The 23,426-nt window shown below is 36.4% G+C and overlaps 1 protein-coding gene across 1 annotated transcript in view; it reads right to left on the bottom strand.

The window, feature by feature from the left end:
- The window catches only part of OTOGL (otogelin-like), a 174,130-nt gene that overhangs the window by 128,050 nt on the left and 22,654 nt on the right, over positions 1–23,426 (bottom strand). Inside the window, exons 8-16 of the mRNA XM_010832076.1 lie at positions 20,988–21,193; positions 14,768–14,895; positions 14,302–14,408; positions 6,519–6,625; positions 5,653–5,778; positions 4,236–4,344; positions 3,114–3,160; positions 2,491–2,636; positions 1,252–1,375 (exon numbers count right to left, since the gene is read on the bottom strand). Of these exons, the coding sequence (XP_010830378.1) occupies positions 1,252–1,375; positions 2,491–2,636; positions 3,114–3,160; positions 4,236–4,344; positions 5,653–5,778; positions 6,519–6,625; positions 14,302–14,408; positions 14,768–14,895; positions 20,988–21,193 (1,100 nt within the window). The remainder of the gene's footprint in view (positions 1–1,251; positions 1,376–2,490; positions 2,637–3,113; positions 3,161–4,235; positions 4,345–5,652; positions 5,779–6,518; positions 6,626–14,301; positions 14,409–14,767; positions 14,896–20,987; positions 21,194–23,426) is intronic.

The following is a 23,426-nucleotide window of genomic DNA, read 5'->3' as shown; positions in this document are numbered from 1 at the left end:
CCTATATATAAGGCCTTCCCCATGAGATTAAGAGATACAAATGACTATGTATAAAATAGATAAGCAAGAAGGATGTCTATTGTACAGCAAAAGGAAATACAGCCATTGTTTGTAATGGCTTTGATCTATTAAAATTTTGAATCACTGTTGTACACCTGAAACTTTAAGTCAGCTATACTTCACTCAAAAAAGTAAGGCCGTCCTCATTCTCATGCCCATCTCTTTCCCTGTTCTGATCTCTGGACATTCTATACTTAGCTTCTTCATGCTGTAGCAATGCCAAGCTAGTATACATACTCCATAGTTCTCCTCTTTGCTATGCCTAGAACATTTTCCCCATCTCCTTCATCCTGGCAATTCCTCAGCTGTAAAAGCTCAACTGGATATCCTTTCTTTAAGAAGAGCTTCCTGACCACACCAGCACACCCAGTGCTGGGTGAGACATACCTAATCATTTAGACTCCCGAAGTCTCTGTGCATATCTTTGAGTTTATCATATCTTTAAGTGGTCATTTACTTGCATGTTTCCTCTTCCAAACTCTAGGCCACTTGAAGTGAAGTGAAAGTTCTTCAGTCATGTCCGACTCTTTGTGACCCCATGGACTATACAGTCATGGAAATCTCCCGGCCAGAATACTGGAGTGGGTAGCCTTTCCCTTCTCCAGGAGATCTTCCCAACCCAGGGATCGAACCCAGGTCTCCTGCATTGCAGGCAGATTCTTTACCAGCTGAACCACTGGGGAAGCCCAAGAATACTGGAATAGGTAGCTTATCCCTTCTCCAGCAGATCTTCCCAGCCCAGGAATTGAACCAGGATCTCCTGCATTGCAGGAGGATTCTTTACCAACTGAGCTATCAGGGAAGCCAATCTTCAAAACCTCAAGTTATCTCCATTTTCACTTGAGCTCCCTAGCCTCTTTCAGTGTTTTTCAGATGGCTACCACTGTTTCAGCATCAAATCCAAACTGAAAATATCCAGGCACAGCATTACCCAATAGAACTTTATGCAACAATGGAAATACTCTGTGTCTGCACTGTCCCATATGACACTAGAGAGAAACACTAATGCCACTTGAGATAAACACTAAGCCCCATAAACGTGGTGGTCTCCACTAAGTTTGGCTGAGGACCTGGAAACACATAGGCACTCCATAAATGTTAGGTTCATCAGTTAATGGAGAAGACTCCATTGAGGTTGTGTTGTTGTTATTGTTAGTGTAAGAAAAGTATACCACTAGCATTGCTTCTTACCATTCAGACTGAAGCCTTGGTTGGGACTGGTGAGGATCTGTCCTCCCCTACTGAGGGTCACTTGTTTGTTAAAATCATCCTCCAGAATCAGAGTTACAGACTGAAGGCAGACCAAGCCAAGGTTCTGCATAAAAATCAAATTATCAGTTAAAGCAATGAGAGAGAAAAAGAGAGACCTAGTCAGGGACAAGGACAATGGAAGAGAGAAATGGGAGAAGGTGAAGGAGAGAAGAAAGGAGAGAGCGCACACAGATAAAAATTTCTGGTATACAGAAGACTAGAGGATAAGCAATATTATAAAGTAGTCACACATTTTATTGTGAATCTCATGCAGCCCCATTACTAATAAACTATATCTTTACGTTAAATACACCTTGTGCATATATATGCCTTTCACAGATTATTAAATAGAAATGTTTTCAATAAAGTGCGAAGAATTACTTTTCCATAGAATATAAAGTACCTTTCCAAATTCATCTGTGGTATTTAGATGTAAAAAATTCAGTACAGAAAAGAACCAAGAGAATTACAATTCCATGTAGAAAGCTAATTAAGACTCTGACATACTGCACAGGAAAAAAAAAAAATCAAACTAAAAAAAGCTCATAAACTAGATTGGAATTTTGTTGAAAACAACCATTTTATGTTGGAATAAAAGTAGAATAAAACATTTTGGCAAAATTTTGACTACTTGATTTAGAAAGAGAAATGAAAGACCTGTGTTTCTTTGTTTACAAATTATAGATGTGTTTATTTCAAGAAAAGGTCTAAAATAAATATTCCCATATGCTAAAAAAAAGAGCCATCATATCTATTTAGAATGATGTGAAACTTGTTAAATTCTGTCAAAAATCATCTTTAAGACAGCAGTTTTGAGGCAACAAAAAACATTGCTTATTGTGCAGTCATATATGAAATGTTTCAAAAATCTATACATATAAACACTATTTTTAAGAAAGAAAATTCAATAAATATATAGTATATAAGACTTTTTAATATTTTGATATCTTTGAAATCAGGATACATGATATAGTTAATAGCATACATAGATCAATCATCAACATGTTTTTTTCATTGTGCTATACAGAATAATGATGCATCTTAACAATCAATGGTGTCTGATTTTTGAAGAAAACAACTATACCCATTCATGTTACTATTTTTAACCTAGATAAGAAGTTTGAGCCAAAAAAAAAAAAAAAAATGAACACTCCTCTGGTCATTTTGAAATGCTCTTACCTGTTCACAGTGAGCTTTCTGTAAAGTAATTGTGAATTTATCTTTTCCAGTTCCTTTGACAAGGATGTATTGGCACATTCCAATGAAAGAATAATGTCGACCATCAAAAGTCGTAAAATGGGAATCACCTACAATGGAGCACTGAACTAGAAGAAGGAGAAGCAGGGGTTGGGGGAGGAAGAGAAGAGGAAGGAAAAAGGAGAAAAGGAGAAGGAGGAAGAAGTTATGTTTATTCTTAAAAAGCAGTAGGTCAAAAAAAAGCAGTAGGCCAATAGTGTAACTATTCAGGTATCAAAAAGAATAGTTAAAGTGCTTAAAATTTACTAGTTTGACAAACTCGCTAAATTATACTATTTGATTAAATTTTAAATGTATTTAATGATGGCTATTCCACTTTTTTTTAGAGTTTATAATATTTGTGCAATTTTCATACATTTTTACCAAAGTTGTCTGCTCAGAGCTATCATTTATTCAATTTTCCACTTATCCTCTGAATATCTGGATTTAAAGATCATTACATCTCTTGTTACACATAAGAAGACCTTATAAAACATCAGTGCAAGCTTCCTCCTCAGTTTCAAGAAAATCAAGACATTTTCTCTAAAAACATTTTAAAAGATTACCTGGGCAGTCATGCTCAGTGCAGTTCCAAACTCCACCAACACACACACTAAATAAAATGATAAAAATATTAATCTAACTGCACAGAGAAATTGTGTGAATGTTTGCAATAATGTATTGGTTAATGTATCGAATGTATCATGTTTCTTAGGTTCAGAATAATCTGACCTGAAAAATATCTCTCCAAAAGTTCAATTAACTGATAAACTTGGACTGGCCAGTACCTAAATTATTATTTATGGCATGCCATATTTAAAAATCAATGAAGATGATACAACGGTAGTACAGATTAGTCAAGAACAAAAGTACAGAGAACTTCTGTTTCTGTCCTTCCCTCATTGCTTAAACCAAAAAAAAAGGCCACACACAGTAAAGCATTTACCCGTATCATTAGAGAAATACATACAACGAGTTAAGATTAATAAGTCACGTCATCTACTAAAAACTTTTAAAGTTGGCTTTGCAGATCATCAGACATTAAAAGAGAGAGAAAAGATGTCCCCTTTGTAAGATAAATTCTGCCTTCTACCACCAAACAGATAATGAATTTTGGAGGAAAGAATAATCTCTGAAAGGCAGGAATTCAAATCAGTATCTAAGAACAGGGTTAGTTTTCAATTGTATTTCAGTTATATACACAGACAGCAAAGGGAAAATTGCCTAATGACATTTATACCTCTATTTCTTTTTAGACTGCTCTGGAGGAATTTAATCTTTGGCTATAGTAGCTAACTAGTTAGCTAATTTAAGAATGTTGAAAAGTCTCTAATCATGGCCCAAGATTGGTGATATGAAGAGTCACTTTTTAAAGTACTCAATACAGAAGGACAAGAGAACCGTCAAATCCTATGAGTAAAAGCATGTGCAAATTAGTGATTATTCAACAGTGTATCACATGGATATAAAAATTTATAGAATTACCAACAGAAGTGAGAAGAGTTACATCGTAAAAGAAAATATAGATGGTCCCTCCTACCTCCCAAAGGCTTTAAATACAATGAAACTGAGTCTGAGAATTTTTGGAAGAAAAATCAGTAAAAAGTATATCTCCTTAAACATATGTCAAGGTAAAATTGTCACCTAGTCAGGTACCCAGAAATAATTAGCTGTAATTGATCACATACCATTCAGTACATTCTTGTTCAATTTTTGAGCCAACTGAATAAGCTAATCCATGAAAATTGCATGGGCAGTTTTCCAAGGAGATGCAAGTCCCATTTTCCATTATGAGGCCTATTTAAGAAAAATATACATCAAATGCACAAAAGAAATAAGAAGAATGATATTCTTGGAATATAATAATTCAGCCAACTTTTATCGAACACTTGCTTTCACTAGGTGCTAGAAATACAAATTACTTTTAAGGAGCCTGGCTCTGTCTCAGTCAGTAGCTCAGTTGCTCTGACTCAATCAGTAGCTACCTTATAAGGGTCTATTTCAGAGGTTTTCAACTTTATTATCCCGTTACCTGCTATCAAAATGTTAAGATTCACAACACAGAAATAGGGCAACTAATGTCTCTTTGCTTTTGAGAGGAGAGGGGAGGAGAGGAGGGAGAAAGTATTGAATTTATTCTGTTTAATTTCTGTTTATGTGAAAATGAGAGATACACTGTCATCACATAGATAATAAAGAGCCAGGAAACGCTTCTCAAAGAGCTAGTACAGTAGAACTGCATTTGTTACTTCTTTCTAATGAGTAAAGGTGGTTGAACCAATGTTACCAAGCACATTCTTTGATGCAGCTGATCATTTTTCAGAGTAAGACTTTCTAGTCAAAGGAATTATATTCTGGTGCATGGATTTATGTTCTGGTGCAAAGTCCTTATCACGTCGCTGACTGGGAGCAAACAGTTCAGGCCTGGCACTGGTCCAATGGGCTTTGAGTAGCATTGACAGAACAACGGCCCGAGGTCAATAGATCTGATTTTAAGTAGTCCTCACTCATATTAAGTGCATGACAGTGGGGAAATCACTTAACTTCTCTGGGATTCTATTTTTTAATCTGCAAAAATAAAGGAGTTTGGATAAATCCTCAATGTTCTTATAAATATCTATTAATTTGTATTGCAGATTTAAATCCCATCTCTATCATTTGCTATGTCACTTCTAATTACAAATATTAAAACTACATCAGGACTAAAATCTTGTACTACCAAGATATGAAGACTTTTTTTCTGAATTTGATTTTGTCTTTAAAAAATGAAAATATATAAATTATTGTTGCTGTCACATCCAACTCTTTTGTGACCCCCATGGACTGCAGCCCACCAGCTTCATCTGTCCATGGGATTTCCCAGGCAAGAATACTGGAGTGGGTTGTCATTTCCTTCTCCAGGGAATCTTCCTGATCCAGGGATCAAAGCCTTTTATTAAAGAAAAGCATCCATTCCTTATAGTCACTTTAAGGATCAAATCCTAAAAGGAGAGAAAATTTGCAATAGCCCTAACATCCCAAGAGAGGACACAAAGACAAGAGTCTTGGATCACAGGGTACTAGTCACAATGAGTGCAGACACAGTTTCTTTCACGAAGCACTTACCATCTGGGCAATAACATCCATCAAGACAATGGAGATTGCTCCCAAGACACTGTTTCTCAAACGTGCAGGTTGGTGGGCAACAACTGATGCAATCCCGATGGACAAAGCTGTCATCACACTTATCGACTAAAACGGGCAAACAGGTGAGCAGTAAGTCAATGCTACTCAACTCTCTTTGAGAAAGATTACAGTGTTTTTTTGTTTGTTTTTTAAAATGTTTTTATTGAAGTATAGTTGATTTACAATATTGTGTAGGTTTTGGGTATACAACACAGTGATTCAGTTATACATATATAATATATATTATACACACTATATATATATATAAATTCTTTTTCAGATTATTTTCCCATATACATTATCACATAATACTGAGTATGGTTCCCTGTACTATACTGTAGGTCCCTATTGGTTATATATTTTATACATAGTAGTGTGTATAGTTTAATCTCAGCCTCCTAATTTATTCTTCCCCCCACCTCTCTTTTCCCCTTGGTTTGTTTTCTGTGTCTGTGAGTCTCTTTCTATTTCAGAAATAAGTTCATGTGTTTCTTTTTATCTTTTAGATTCCACATGTATACATTATTGTGTGGTATTTATCTTAGAATATTACTCAGTCATAAAAAGAATGAAATAATGCTATTTGCAGCAACATATGTGAGAGATTATCATAATAAGTGAAGTAAGCCAGATAAAGACAAAGATTAGAGTATTTTAAAAGTATTCAAAAGTTTACCAATATTATTGCATCAATACCAAGTCTTTGCAGTTCACTAGTTTGGACAAGTAGGGTAAGTTTTGAGTACTAGGATAAGCCTAAAATTAACAGAAGTACACAGGCATGGCTGGAAAATAAGGAAACATACTGCATGCTGGAAAGTCATCTCTCCAATCTTGAATAGGGTAGCCTGCATGGGAACAGGCTCTAGCATACTCGGTGGCCGCTCGACAATAGGTTTCATCATCATGAGTTCTGGAAAGTGAAAAGATATCAAAAATCATACAGGAAATATTGACAGGAACTGTGCCCTTGAGCTCTTGTTCTGGAGAAAAGCTGACTATGTGGTGAATATTCTAATATTAGTTGATCAACTAATATTAGAAGTGAAGTGAAATGAAGTCGCTCAGTCGTGTCTGACTCTAGTGACCCCATGGACTGTAGCCCACCAGGCTCCTCCATCTATGGGATTTTCCAGGTTAGAGTACTGGAGTGGGTTGCCATTTCCTTCTCCAGGGGAAATTCCTGACCCAGGGATCCAACCCAGGTCTTCCGCATTGTAGGCAGATGCTTTACCGTCTGAGCCACCAGGGAAGCCCCAATAATGTAGAAAACATATAAACATGGGATCCCAGATTTAAAAGACTAAGTAAATTGTTTCATTTAAGTCTTTCAATAATTTGGCCATTTTTTCTTTGGATTCAATGGAGTACCATACTGAAAAAGATTTCTATTCTAATTATGACATTTGTTCTAGAATCTTTGTATTTTTTTGCTCCCACACAAAACATCCCAGACCTTTCAAAACTTAATAAATCTTATCAATATTATTTTAATTAATCCTATTTAATAATTCTATCACAATAAAAACATAAAATATGAAAATGATTTCTAAGATAGATTTCTAAATAGAAAAATGATTTCTATTCACCATGCTCTTGATAGTTTACATGCTGGAATAAAATCAATACTAATAATAAGCACTTGTGAAGGATTAAATAAACAGCATTTCATTTGAGATTTAAAAGATTTTTAATTCTTTCAGGTTTAAATTACTAAAGCCAGTTACTTTGCTAATGCTGCCAAGAGTGAATAATCTCTAAGTATTTTTTTATAATCACCTTAGAAACTCCCCCAAACAAATATAAGAGGTCAGCCAATTCCCAAAGCAGATTAACAAGGCATCTATAAAATCAACAGTGTTTATAAGATAGCGGGCTTGTTTTACAACCCAACTGAAAGTCTAAATAGCTAAATACCTTTACATCCTTAAGAATGTTGTATTTTGTGGACCTTAGCATTTTCAGTATTTCTATTGTAAAAACCACTGATCTCAAATTGCCCTTATCCTGTGTTACTGTAACTGGAGTCATGCAGATTATCTAGTCCAATTAACTAAGCTTTAGAATAAAAAAAAGGACTGTAGACTTCAGAAGCACAGAAAATATTCTAAATCTCCAAACAAGTCTCTGAAAAACAGGGTAAGTTAAAATCGTTGAATTCTTAGAAAGACGTTAAATTTATGATTTACTTTAAACATATGCATTTCTTCCTACAATTAATGGAGGCCTTGAAGGCTAATAAAGTAACTGAATATTGGTTTTCCAACCTAACGCAACTATTATCCAAACCGTTTGTTGTGTCTGTGTTACACTAGGAACTGTACTAAGCACATTACACATGGCATTGCATAAAAACAACAGTTGGGCAACAAATTATTTACTGAGGGGAAAATTAGCTTATTTTTCCATTTTGGATGTTAACGTTAATAAGGAAAATACTCATTAAGTAACGGTTGTTTTTAATCAATTGACTTGTGTGCGGCAAGATTAGAAGCATTTCCTTGCTGCTAAGTTCAGCATTATTAGAAGCAGAATGAGGAGGACCTGAGTTCAAGGACTGGTATTGTATGATCCTTCAAATTCCAACCCAGCTATCATTTTCTCTAGGCACTCCCTGAGGAGGTTAGTAGTTCTCTCCTCCACACTCACCGTACTTTGCGTTTAAAGCATGTACAATTGCTGAGAACCTGTTTTTCTGCCCCATGAGAATCTGAGTTCCTACGACAGGGACTATTTCTAAGTGTTTCTGTTTCCATGGCCAACAGACACCTGCAAGGATGCTCACCGTCACTAATCATCAGGGAATACAATGAGATATCACTTCACACCTGTCAGGACGGCTGTTGTCAAAACAACAACAACAAATAACAAATTGTTGGTGAAGAGGTGGAGGAAAAGGAACTCAAGTGAACTGCTGGTGGGAATGTAAAACGGTGTAGCCACTACGGGAAAGAGAATGAAAATTCCTCAAAAAACTAAAAATAGAATTACCCGATGATCAAGCAGTTCCACTCTTGGGTATATATCTGAAGAAAGCAAAAGCACTAATTGGAAAAGATACATGCTTATCAATGTTCACAGCAGCATTAATTTTTCATCAGTAGAAGGCATTCATTTTTTTCAAATAAAATTTATCAAGATCAGAACCAGCTTCATGGGAATGTGACCTGTGCAATCAGTCACACAGGCTCTGCTCTTAAAAAGGCTGTCACTTAGTTGGATCCTGTACTCATTTAATGCTCTGCTGTCACTATCTTGAATGCTTAGCAATTTTTTTTAACAAGGGGCCTTGCGTTTTCATTTTGTACTACTTCTCCCCCCTTGATTTATTACATTCTAAGCAAATTAACTGACATTCTAACATAATCCAGGCTAAAACACAGTACACCTACCTGGAATAAGCAGAAGTTAAGAAACTAGGCAAAAGGCAAATTCAGATCTCCTGAGAATAGTCAGGTTATATGAAATAAGATCAAGCAACAATTCATACTCCTTACTATGAGCCCTAAGACTCTAGGTAATCTAGACCGTGCCTACTTCTCTAACTTCATCTCCTCTCTCTCTCTCCCATTCACCATGCTCCAGCCCCACTTTTTGTGTTCTGGAAACACCCCAAATTTGTTTTGCCATACTTCCCAGGAGGCACTAAAAGTGAAAGTGTTAGTTGCTCAGTCGTGTCTGACTTTGTGACCTCAGGGACTAGAGCCTGCCAGGCTCCTCTGTCCATGGGATTTTCCTGGCAAGAATACTGGAGCGAGTTGCCATTTCCTTCTCCAGGGGATCTTCCCAACTCAGGGATTGAACACAGGTCTCCTGTATTGCAGGCAGGTTTTTTAAAGTCTGAGCTATCAGGGAAGTTAGTAGTAAAGAACTCGCCTGACAATACAGGAGACATAATAGATAAGAGTTTGATCCCTGGGTTGGGAAGACTCCCTGGAGGAGGGCACGGCAACCCACTCCAGTATTCGTGCCTGGAGAATCCCATGGTCAAGGAGCTGGCAGGCTTCAGCCCATAGAGTCGGACATGACTGAAGCGACTTAGCACATAGCATTATTATAATAGCCAAGATATGGAAGTAACCTAAGTGTCCATCAGCAGGTGAATGGATAAAGACAATATTATATATGGAATATTATAAATGGAATATTACACAGCCAAAACAGGTAACACAATTTTGCCATTTGCAGAAACATGGATGGGCCTGAAGGGTATTATGCTTAGTAAGAAAGCAAATACTATTGTTTTCACTTATAGGTCAGATTTTTACAAAATAAAATGAATACATATAACAAAAGAAAAACAGAACAAAACTAGTGCTTATCAAACTAGTAGGGAGAGGGGGTGGGGTGGGACAAAATAGGAGAAAACAGGGGTTAAGAGGTGCAAACTACTAGGTATAAAATAAACAAGATACAAGCATGTAATGTACAGTGTAGAGAATATAGTCAATATTTTATAATAACTCTAAATAAAAATAATCCATAAACATATGCAATCACTATGTTATATAGCTGAAACTAATATAATATTGTAAATCAATTATACTTCACAAATAGAATTTTATTTTTTTAATATAAATTTATTTATTTTAATTGGAGGCTAATTATGTTACAATATTGTATTGGTTTTGCCATACATCAACACACAAAAAGAATTTTAAAGTAAAATAAAATAAATTAAAAATCAACATAATAAATTGTTTCTATTGCGCCAAGATTTGACATAATGCTCAGCTCAGAATAGACACTCAGGAAATATGTATTAAATTGAATTCAATATACTATCCTAATCCAAGCAGGAAATTTGTATTCAACAGATTCATAATTATATAATCATGGTATAGAATCCCTGTGAGGCACTCCTTTAATATAAGAAGTGAACAGAATCTCCTTTAGGGGAAAAAGAATGTAGGCGGGTGTAGTCCTGGATGGACTATTGAGGACAGTGAAAGGCCAGCTCTGGTACCTTCCCTCTCCCACTTTATCAATGCACACTTATTCACTTGCATAGTCTTTTCTTTGGTTTACATGGCTGCTTTGCCTGGCTTCTTCAGCTCAAGTACATATCTTAGATGTCAGTTGATTTCAACCAGTAAAGGAGTTTCACTAGTCTGCTGTTTTTATTTGCTCTAAAGAAAGCAACTAGGTTTCAAAATTCAAAGCGTAAACACAACAAAATTTCAAGAGACAAAAATGTTAACTTCTTAATGATGAAATTTCAGATGAAGCAGGTACAATAGGCTACATTTTGTGCCCAGTTCCCTCTTCTTTTTAATATTAGAACCTGCAAGCTTTGGCTGGGCATATGGCTGCCAAGCCAAAGACAACATTTCCCAGCTGTCCTTACTTCTAGGAGTGGCCATGTTTCTAAGTTCTGGCTAAAGGGTTAAAAGTAAAAATGTGCATGAAACGTCTAGATCTTGTCCTTAAAAATGCTGGTGGTGGTGGTTTAGTTGCTAAGTCCTGTCCAACTTTTGCAACCCCATGGACCGTAGCCCACCAGGCTCCTCTGTCCATGGGATTTTCCAGGCAGGAATACTGGAATGGGTTCGCCATTTCCTTCTCCAGGTGATCTTCCCGACCCAGGGATTGAACCCAGGTCTCCTGCACCACAGGCAGATTCTTTACTGACTAAGCTATGACAGTTCTTTATTTCCTTTTCTCCTTTCCTAAGGGCTAAAAGATGGACATGGCAGTGGTGAGACAGTTTTTGACAATGAAATTGAGAATAATACCCTAGACGCTGAGAGATGATATAGCCAATAGTATCACTGAGTCAATGGAAAACTCGTGGAACAGACACACACTATGAACCCAAGACCACTTGCCAGCCTGGACTTCATGTGAGAGAAATACAAGCATCCAATTTAATGGAAGCCCCTGATATTCTGCCAATTGAAGCAGCCTAACAATATCCCAACTAATAAATGGAGAATGACTTTTCTGGATCTGCCAGAAATCAGGGCAATGGACTACCTACAGATCCCTCCAAAACAGACCGATAGAACAGAGATAACAATACAGCACTTAGATGAAAAGTAAAACCAAATAGAGAACAGAATGTTGTTAAATATAAAGAAAGGTCAGCACTCAATATTTTGGGCAGAGGGAGTATTCTTTCAAAGCTCCTGCATTAGTTAAAAAATCTCTGAAATTTAGACTATACATACAAATAAAGGTATAACTGTACTTAACTCAAAATTAACAAGCATCCCAAACAATCTCATTTTAATATCTGGAAAATATAATTGCATTCATTATTTTTATAATTATCTTAATCTAGTTAAAGGCAGAGTGATTATGCTGCTGCTGCTACTGCTGCTAAGTCGCTTCAGTAGTGTCCGACTCTGTGCGACCCCATAGACGGCAGCCCATCAGGCTCCCCGTCCCTGGGATTCTCCGGGCAAGAACACTGGAATGGGTTGCCATTTCCTTCTCCAATGCATGAAAGTGAAAAGTGAAAAGTGAAAGTGAAGCCGCTCAGTTGTGTCTGACTCCTAGTGACCCCATGGACTGCAGCCTACTAGGCCCCTCCATCCACTGGGATTTTCCAGGCAAGAGTACTGGAGTGGGGTGCCATCGCCTTCTCTGAGAGTGATTATAAGTAACATAATTTCACACTACCTCAACTTTTCCTCTTTGTTTTCACCTTTGGTAAACTTAAACCTCCTAACAAGCTACCAGGATTTAATTTCAGAGGTTTTATTCAAACAAAAAATTAGTCTGGTCTTTCATAACAATGTTTCCATGTACCATTTATACTTCTTGGAATACTTAAAAAATAAAAGCATATTAAACATTTCCTGAGATAGTCTCTAACATTCAAGATAGCTAATCACATACATTTGGTAATTTTTTTGTAATTCAAGTGTAATTGATTTACAATGTTGTGTTAGTTTCTGGTGTACAGCAAAGTGATTCAGTTCTACATATACACACATTCTTTTTCATTTTCTTTTCCATTATGTTTTATTACACGATATTGAATACAGTTCCCTGCTCTATTCAGCAGGACTTTGTTCTTTATCTATTTTATATACTGTAGCTTGTATCTCCTAATCCCAGACTCCTAATTTATCCCTCCCCACAGCTTTTCGCCTTTGGTAACGTAAGCTTGTCTTCTGTGATTGTCTGTTTCTGTTTCATAAACACGTTCATTTGCATAATATTTTAGGTTTCACATGTAAGTGATAGCATATGGTATTTGTCTCTTTCTGACTTAGCCTGATATTCTCTAGGTTCATCCATGTTGCTGCAAATGGCATTATTTCATTCTTTTTGTGACTGAGTAGTATTCCATGGAATATACAGATATGTCACACCTTTTTTCTTAATTTAGTTTGAATCCAAGGACATTTGCTTTACAATATTGTGTTGGTTTTTGCCATACATCAGCATGAATCTGCCATACATATACATGTGTCCCCTTATGCCACATCCTCTTTATCCATTTATCTGTTCATGGACACTTAAATTGTTTCCATATCTTGGCTATTGTTAATAGCGCTGCTATGAATATTGGTGTGCATGTATCTTTTACTTGTTAAATTTTTGAAAAAAATAAAAAGACTTCAATAATGGTAATCTATATTGATGAATATATTATGATGAGTCTCACTGAATTTACTCCCTAGACAACCACCTTTGTCTGGTGTTCTTACCCCGGGAGTGAATGCAGGAGCCTGTAACCTTGGTGTGAAAAATATTATATGTTTATTTTCCCTAATTTTCTGCTTATATTTAGCATTTCTTTCAGTTATACACATAGGCAATACATAAGGCAATGGTCTTAGCAGAATCTGTAACTTTATCATCAATTTCACTCATATCTCATTTTTTCATATTTTCATTATTATTTAGACATTTTTTAGTTGGAATTTCGATATCAAACTCAAAAATTAATAGAATGAATATACAGAAAAGTAGAAGGATATGGTAGACCTGGAAAGCATCATGAACCAATGAAAAATAATTAAGACTTATACAATTTTCATACAACAGTAGGATACAAATTCTATTCAAGTTCCCATAGACTATAAATTAGGAGACACTGGAACATATCCAGGGACATAAAACAAGCTGCAAAAAGTTTCACGGCCTAAAGGTATTGAAATCATACAAGTATGTTCTCTTATCACTGTGGAATTATGTTAGAAATCAATATCAAAAGCTATTTCAAAATAACCCACATATTTTCAGGCTTCCCTAGTGGCTCAGCTGGTAAAGAATTCGCCTGCAGTGCAGGAGATCTGGGTTCGATCCCTGGATTGGGAAGATCCCCTGGAGAAGGGAAAGGCTACCCACTCCAGTATTCTAGCCTGGAGAATTCCATGGACTATACAGTCCATGGGGTTGCAAAGAGTCAGATACGACTGGGCAACTTTCATCACCATCATCATCATTATCATCACATATTTTCAAATGCAACATGACTATTACCCAGTAAGTTTCTAATAGCTCTAGTACAGCTTATGTTTTACATTTCCCACTACATTCCATCAACTGTTGAGATGGTAAAGTTATAGAATGGTTTTTGCTCTTCTTTTTGGATAAAAGAATTTCATTATAAATGCTAATTATTTCACTTACTTGCAAAGATCATTAACACAGCTGGCAATATACAAATATGGATCAATATATTCATGGCAGCTCAAAAAGGGAAATTGCAACAGGATCTGACACTTGAAGAAGATTGCCTATGCAGAAAAAGATGGTAGTCACTAGAACATACTAAATGATACGCATGTACTCTCATTTTTTTTCCATTGATCTATTTGCAAGATTCTCTGTTCTTATTAGGAAAGAGAGGTATGAAGGCTTATAAATTTAAACAACATTTTCTAACTACTTTCATAATGAGCACCACTTTTATGAAGCTCATTGCATTCATTGTTTTGGAAGTAAACACAAATTTATTCTTCTTGCATTACATTTCTGGAATTTAATAGTGTTTAATTATGTTGTGTTTACACTAAAAATGTTTAGTGTGAAACATACAAATACAATTATACGTGTGCTGTATCCAACATGCCAAATTTTTTCACATCATATTTACCTCAAATGCTGGCATTCCACTGGAGCAAGGATTTGGAAAATCTGAGGGTGTGGGTACACATTTGGTGTCATCTGGAGTTTGCACTGACCAAGTATTTGCAAACACAGCAATGTCTTCTGTATAGTCCTCTATTTCACACAAACACACACACAAAAATATGTGTAATAGGATCACTTTCCACAAACACACAGTTCACCAACATAAAATTTCTGGTCAAAAAGCTAAACTCAGTAACTTTATAATTACCAATGATATTAGACTATAGAATTACTTTAGCATAATATCCATAAAGATACACTGAACAAAGTTTAAGTACCAAATACCAATAATACCATTGGAGTAGAAAAAGAAAACTTCATTGAAGGAACATGGGGGAGGGTTGAAAGTGAGTGGCACCACATGCATACCAGTAAAGTACTAATTAGCCTGTAGTGTATACTGCAAAGAGGAGAAAAGTATGCATACAACTAAAAACATAAGTAAAAGTTTGGTATAAAAATTTTCAAACAGCCCTTTCATTCTAGTTGACATTAGTCGGAACCTTACTAAAATTGTAGCTTCATTTAGGGGGTACCTAGCACCCTCGTGGAGATGTCAGAGGATGGTCATACAATGAAAAACTGGAAAAGACAGCTGGAGAAGAGGGGACTAAGAAGTGAATTCATTTCATGTGAATATGATGAATAGTGTTTCTAAAGATGCTCAGGACAGATTAAGAATCCACATGCCTTCCCAGCATTATTCTGAAGCAAGATGCAGGAGCTAATGTACAGCAGCAATAAGCAGACAGTTGCTGGAGAGCACTCTGGGCCATCTACCCGTCAAAGGACAAGTTCAGGGCCTGACGTGAAAGTGAATTCTGCCCCACATTCAGACAAGGGCAGAATCTGAAACCATGATTCCTTAGCAGATCCAAACAATATGACATCTTGAAGTTCCATCTAACAGCTAGCCTTCGTGTCTGAGTGTTAGCTTCTCCACCACTGAGATATACACAGCCACAGGTCTACCATGCAATACAAGTTACTGCACCACGAGAATCAAAAATAGCAAGTCAAATGGTTCACTACTCTCAGTTTCTTCCAGATAGGAAGATGTCTACTTACTACTACCAATTGTTGGAAAGATTGTGGAAGTTTATCCATAAGAAAGCTTTGCTCTGTTAGTATAAAATCCCAAACTTTACTGGGGCCTGAAAGACTTTCTGATCTGGCCTCTGCACTCCCCCAACTCCCTACCTCCTCATCCACTCTATCCCACCCCAACTCTCTTACATCTTCCACTCCTATTCTTGGTCAACCAACTCCAAGCTTTCGGGCTTTATACCATTCTTCACTTACGCTCATTCCCACCCTGCTTCTGCTTTTGCTCTTGCATCTCCCCCTTCAAAATTACTCTTCCCCCCAACTTTCCCTCTGCTGTCTCCCTGACTTCATGTGGAATTCTATTCAGTATGACCTCCTCAGAGAAGCTTTCTCTGGCATGTGATCTAGATCCCCTAAACAAACACTGTTCTATCAGTCCCCTTGCCCCCTTTTTTCACGGCTGCTATTGCTCACAAATATTGTGTTTTAATTTGTCTCTTTATTTATTTTGCCTTCTACTAAATTAAGGGGGAGAGCTTGTCTAAGCTATCCTATTGCTGGATCCCTAGTTTACTATCTTGTATAGAGTGGGTGCTCAAAATATATTTGCTAAATAAGGGAACAAATAAATACGAGGAAGTTTGCCATGTTTATTAAATAGATTATTAGAATCCTAGATGTTTGATTCACCTCATTCTCTGATATTGTGGAAATGTGTCACACTCAACAAAGTATAGGTTGGATCTAACATACTTAATTTTTAAGAGGGAAAACTAATGTTCATTTTAAATAAATGTATAGTCACATTTCATTTCAAAGCATCATCGTAAGTTTTTCCTTCAAAAGTCTTTTTGAAAATATGTATTTATTTATTTGGCTGTGTTGGCTTTTTGTGCTGCACTCAGGAGCTTCCCTGGTGGCTCAGGCGGTAAAGCGTCTGCCTGCAGTGAGGGAGACCCGGGTTCGATCCCTGGGTTGGGAAGATCCCCTGGAGAAGGAAATGGCAACCCACTCCAGTACTCTTGTCTGGAAAATTCCATGGACTGAAGAGCCTGGTAGGCTACAGTTCATGGGGTTGCAAAGAGTCGGACACGACCGAGCGACTTCACGCTCACGTCTGGACCTTCGTTGTGTCACGCAGATCTTTCGTTGCAGTGCACGGACACTCTAGTTGTGATGCACCAGCTTAGCTGCTCAATATGGAGGATCTTAGTTCACCTACTCGGGATTGAATCTGAATCCCCTGCACTGCACGGTGGATTCTTTTTTTTTTTTTTTTTGCAAAGTGGATTCTTAATTGCAGACAACCAGGGAAGTCTCCAGCATATTTTTAAAGGTCTGAAGAATCAAAAATACATCCTAGGACCAACTTTTTTCCATATTTATACACAAATTTTAATGTAACTAAACAACCTGGGCAATCCTGTAGAGGTCATTTTAATTCCAACTTTTCACCACATATTTAGCTTATTTTTATTACACCGCATTGCATTACTATGAGACTTTAAATCCAAACCAACTGGTGGTCTTGAAGCCTGCAAAACTAAAATTAAAATGCTTCATATAAAATGTGCTACAAACGAAGTAATTTATTGTCCATATTGGGACACTTGTGAGAGTGAAAGAGAGACACTATTAATTATTATGCTGGAAAAACAAGAGAAAATCAGGGGTTCTATGATGATGTGTACCTAGCTATAGACATGAATTATGGAATAAGAATCTCAATCTGACAACAAACTTAAATCTTTCTATATCTACAGAAATTCTGAAAAGGCTCATTTCTTTGTGAAATCATGCCTGAAGAATGCATAGGAATGCACAGAGAAATACAATTTTAATCACTGTTAAGAAACGATGAATTCAATCGTATTCAGTCAAACTACCGCTCTGCCTCTAAAGATTTATCTAATCAGCAAAGTACAGACTATTTCAAGAAAATACTAGGTATCTTTTATTTTAATTTATTTTTTATTGAAGGATAATTGCGTTACAGAATTTTCTTGTTTTCTGTCAAACCTCAACATGAATCAGCCTTAGGTACACATATGGGAGATGGGAGGAAGGTTCAAAAGGGAGGGAATATATGAATACTGGGCATCTTTAAGCTAAAGATAATACAGCTCAACAATGGACTTCTTCTTGCATTATTACAGTATGGAAGAAAATCAATAGGCAGGTTCTAGTCACATCCTTATAAATTATTGCAAGTTAGTTTTTTTTTAATAATTCTGCTTTACACTACGGCGTGCCAAGTCGCTTCAGTCATATTCAACTCTTTGCGACCCTATGGACTGTAGCCCGCCAGGCTCCTCTGTCCATGAGATTCTCTAGGCAAGGGTACTAGAGTGGGTTGCTGTGTCCTCCTCCAGGGGATCTTCCTGACCCAGGGACTGAATCCTCATCTCCTGTGTCTCCTGCATTGGCAGGCAGGTTCTTTACCACTAGTGCCACTGGGAAGCCTGCTTTACACTATACACTAAATAAAATTGTGAAAAAGCAGAAAGCTCTCTCCAGGCTTCTTCCACATACTTTCCAGGGTCCTTCTTGCCTACTGCCAGCTCAGCCATAATTCAGTCAAGTTTCCTCCTTCTGGTCTTCTCCCACAAATAACCTGCTAACAGTCGTCTACATGCAGCCCAATTATGTCACTGTGAGCAACCATTCCGTGTTCCAGCTTACCAAAGTCTGTCTGATTTTTCACTCAAATCCTAATCTGAATCTCTCTGCCTCTAACAAGAGCAGATGCTATTTTCTACCCTAGTTTCTGGACCGTGCTCCCTAAATGTTCCCGGGGAAGTTACCCATAGAAGTCTTCTTTAACTCTTTTCTCAGTAATACTCATAAAGCTTTGATACAGAAGAAAAAGAAATCAACAATTAACATCTAATTGGTTCTGCCTGGGTCCAAAACCCTACTTCCTAATACAGTCTCAACATGCCAACTTTGTGAACTCTCTCATTTCTAAATACCCAACTGGATGCAAAACACCATTTCAGGATGATCTCTATGCTGCATATTTGCATTGTGCTCACTTTGAAACACTTTCATTTACATTTTCTCATTAGATCCTCACAATCTGGGAAGGCCTCAGGGTTATTATTATTATCTCCATTTTTTATGTAAGAAAACTGACTCCTTGAAGCCCTGCTCTTTAGCTACTAGTAAACTAACACTGATGAAGCAGTAACCATACAGGGAAAATGTTAGCATATTAACAATGGCCTCTAAAAGCAATGTCTTCAATCAAACATTTTCCTGTTAGCTCCATTATAGGCTTATTGAGAGCACTTGGAGATGACTATAAATTAGCCAGTAATTAACAGTAATTAATAATAACAGTAAATAATTAACATAATAATTAACAGTAAATAACAGTAATTAACAATTTGCCAAGCCAGACACTGTATTAAGTATTTTACACAGATTATCTCATTTAAACCTTGCAACTCTATGAAGTATACACTACTAGTATACCATTAAACTTAGAAAGTTTAATAAGTGGCAAAGCAGAATTTGATTGCAGAACTCACACTCTAAGTAGGACTTTCATCCCCTTAAAACACAACATATGGGCAACTCTTCTTATTAATTTTATAATGTAAAACAAAAAGTATTATATAGCAGTTTACAGATTGAATTCAATATCTCTCATGTTTATCTAGGCATAGCATTGGGAGTGAGTTGGAGCTATAGCTCAATTCTGATAGCACCATTTACAAGCTATGTTACATCAGGCACATCCCCTTGTGTCCTCATTGTAAAATTAAGAAAATACCACCCACCTTACATGGCTCAGCTGGTAAAGAATCCACCTGCAATGCAGGAGACCTGGGTTCGATCCCTGGGTTGGGAAGATCCCCTGGAGATGGGAAAGGCTACCCACTCCAGTATTCTGGCCTGGAGAAGTCCATGGACTGTACAGTCCATGGAGTTGCAGAGTCAGACATGACTGAGCTACTTTCACTTTCATGAATGATGTTGTAAGAGTTGGGAATAACATAGCTATGTAATCATATTGTTATTGTTGTTTAGTCACTAAATCATGTCCAATTTTTTCTGACCGCATGGACTGTAGCCTGTCAGGCTCCTATGTCCAAGGGATTTCCCAGGCAGGAATATTGGAGTGGGATATCATTTCCTTCTCCAGGGGATCTTCCTGATCCAGGGATCAAACTCACGTCTTCTGCTTAGCAGGTAGATTCTTTACCACTGAGCCATCTGAGAAGCCCATGTACTCATATTAACTATTACTATAAATAGTATGAAGCTATGTTATTATTATTAAGAATACTGTGAGTTCCAAAGTATTTTAATCCCTATTTTACAGCTGAAGAAACTGAGTATCAGAGAGATTAATTGAGATGCCTCAAGTTATAAAACTTGTAAGACTTAGAACAACATTCAAAGCCAGGTCTGCTGGCACTAAGCACAGTATTCTTTTTTATTAGACATTTATATGTGGCTGCAAATCATGAGTGAGTCCTGTAATTCTCTTGTCTTGTTGCCACTGCACACTAGTACCCATACTAAAACAGAACCTATTTTTAATAGCTCACCAAGATTCGTTTCATGACTTAGAATGAAGTTGTATGAACGACGTGTACATCATCATACATGATAAAAAAATCTTTCCAAGTTATTTTTCTACTTTTATAAATTCTGCTTACATTTTATTATATTACAGAACTATTGTGTGGCAGTCATTTAATTTATTCCTATCCAGACTAGAAGCAAAACATGCTTTGTCCAAAAGTAGACAAGTTTGCCCCAAATGGGTTTGAATCACTAAAATATAAGCCCCAAGAAGGGAGGAGTTTTTGCTTTGTTCCCTGACATATCCTAAGCTCCTACAACAGTGCCAGACACAAAGTAAATGCTCAGTTAGTATTTGTTACATGAGTAAGACCTGACTTGTATTAATTCAACAAATGTAAATCAGCTCATGGATTTCAAGAATGACACAAAAACATTTTCCTGTTCAAGTGTCACTTAAAATCATGTAAGCAGGCAAGTAATAGCTACCATTTTTTACCCAACCTAGAACAAGTTTTGTACCCTTCTGGGGATATAAACAGTGATAGGTGCAGAAAGACCGCAGAGGTACCCACCATTTCTTCTCCTCCCCGGCTCACCTTGCTGAATGATGAAATCATCAGATTGAATGCCATTGTAGTTTGCACACAGGCCACATGATTTCCCTTTATGCTCCTCAGACAGCTTCAAGTAAACTCCAGATATTCCATCCCAAGCCAGTGAAAATCCAAAGGTTGTTTTCACCAGAATATAGTCAGCTAGTTTCTCAATGAAAACCTGTCCAATTGTCTGAGGCAATGTTAAACTTGAAAAACAGAACAAAGGCAATCTAAGAATTATGACGAAACATCAATTACAGATGATCTATTTCTTCCTTGAAGTGACTGAGAAATAAAAGATAATTATGATTCAAAATTGTTGAATAAACCATGCAATTAGATTTCCCAAGGAACCACCCTATAGAAAATCTCAACATTTTTGAAATTTTAATATTGAAATAAATGCAGGAAAAATTATACCTATTTCTGCATACTTATTTAGATTTTATACTTCCAGAGAGTTTAAGATAATCTAAAAATGCTGCTCAACAATTTTGAAGTAAGAATGAACAATGCTCAAAGTATGTAAACACATTGCTTGAGTGTGATGTTGTTTAATTTTGTTTTAATATTGGCTATAAGGAATTAAGAGCTCCTATACCCAAAATATCACTTTGATACAAATCATCATTTTCCCACAAAAAAAGTCTAGGCATGATTAATTATGATTTACAGCTTTAATGCTGCAAAGTATATCTTTAAGAATAAAGATACTTTCCATGCAGTATTGCATAGGGATTATATTCATAATTTTTAAGTTGCATACAATTTGATCTATTTAAGCAAGGGTCACACGAATAGTTAAACTCCTGATCCAATGTCTAGTCTTTCCATTTTTCACAAACACATACACATACAAGAGAACCGAGAGACATAAGAGAACTGAAGGAAACAGTTAGGCATTGTAAAAGCACAGTAAGTCACCTAGAATGCTTTTGAAAGAACACTGTCCTCCTTCCATCAGAAAGTATTACAGGAAAGAGCAGGTGTTAGTAATTAAGCAAATGAGGGGAAAAAATCATTTTTACTAAAATAGCCACGCTAACTGAAAATTACAAACAATAATGTGAGTAAGATGAGAGGTGAGTAGGTATGCTCAAATATTTCTCTCAAAAATTTTAAATTATTGAGTTCCTCTCCAGGAAGTGAACATGGCTTCATGAAATAAAAACTATAAAATTAAGAATACTCGTTAAAGGGATAGGCGTCTATGGGGTCACACAGAGTCAGACACGACTGAAGCTACTTAGCAGCAGCAGTATCAGTCCCCAAAGAAACGATTCAAATGTCTGTAATCATTTGCACAAGTATGTTTGTAGATAATTATCTAGTCATAAGATTTCATTTTAAGAATAAGAAAATAACTAAAATTTACATTGAAGAATAAATAAGAAGACTTTCCTGTCATAATCTATACTTATTAAAATTAAAAACACAAGAAATTCATTTTAAATTGAAGGTAAGAGTTAGTATGAATAATATTTTTGAAGTTTGCAAGTTTACAAAAGCTATACTTGAGAAAAGTGAGTCATGTTTTATAAAGATATTCCATCACCATGGGATGCTCACTGCAGGGAGGTATAGTTCTGCTGTGCATATTCCTTGGTTTAGTCATTTGTCACGTGATCTCTTTCACAGTAAATTTGATTAAGTACACAATTTTTGAAAACAAAATAAAAGATGCTAGTAGAGATGAGTGGTGATTCTAAAGATTTGATAATCTCCCATAAATTTAAGAAAAACCCCTTGTGACCCAGGCAGGAGACAATAACAATGCAAACTAAAATGAATGCACAGATTCATTCTGAAAATTATCCACAGGTGCATATGTACCAAAACCCTTTGTTTCACAGGGGAGGCAACTGAAATCGAGAAAGGTAAAAGATGAGGTGCAGAGTCTCACACATTTTATTTCATTTTGGTAAACATTTCTCTAGCACCTGCTATGAGATAAGCCCTAAGCCAAGAAGAGCATTATTATAAGCAATTTAGCTGAATAATAAGGAAACCATCTTCTTCTTACTATACAAATGGAAATCTTCAAAGAAATATTTTCTCTGAGTTAAAATTTAAATGTGATCTCCTAGATTTAACAAAGGATTAGTATTCTTGAAAATCTAATCGAATGACACTTTTGTTTTATAAAACTATAATTTTAAGTGCCCACTATGCTACCCCAAATTCCATATAAAAATCCTAAACCACTATTTAAATTCAGCTCTAAGAAATATATATGTAAATATATTATCTTCCCATTCAAATGGATAAGCTTTCTTTTATAAGAAATTGAAAAATACAGAACCCAGTTGATCAAGAAAATAAGCCCAGGAGGGGCTGCTTGGGGTTGTTCGCCTGTGACAAACCCTGGGTCAGAGCCTGCCTCCCCTGCTGCTTCCTCTAAAGCCTTTCTGCTGCCACCTGCTGCCTCTTGAGGACTCT

Source organism: Bison bison, unplaced genomic scaffold, assembly GCF_000754665.1.
Source record: "Bison bison bison isolate TAMUID 2011002044 unplaced genomic scaffold, Bison_UMD1.0 scf7180017864535, whole genome shotgun sequence".
NCBI lineage: Eukaryota > Metazoa > Chordata > Mammalia > Artiodactyla > Bovidae > Bison > Bison bison.
The sequence above is the reverse complement of the archived record's forward strand: the minus strand, read 5'-3'. Positions and strand labels throughout refer to the sequence as shown.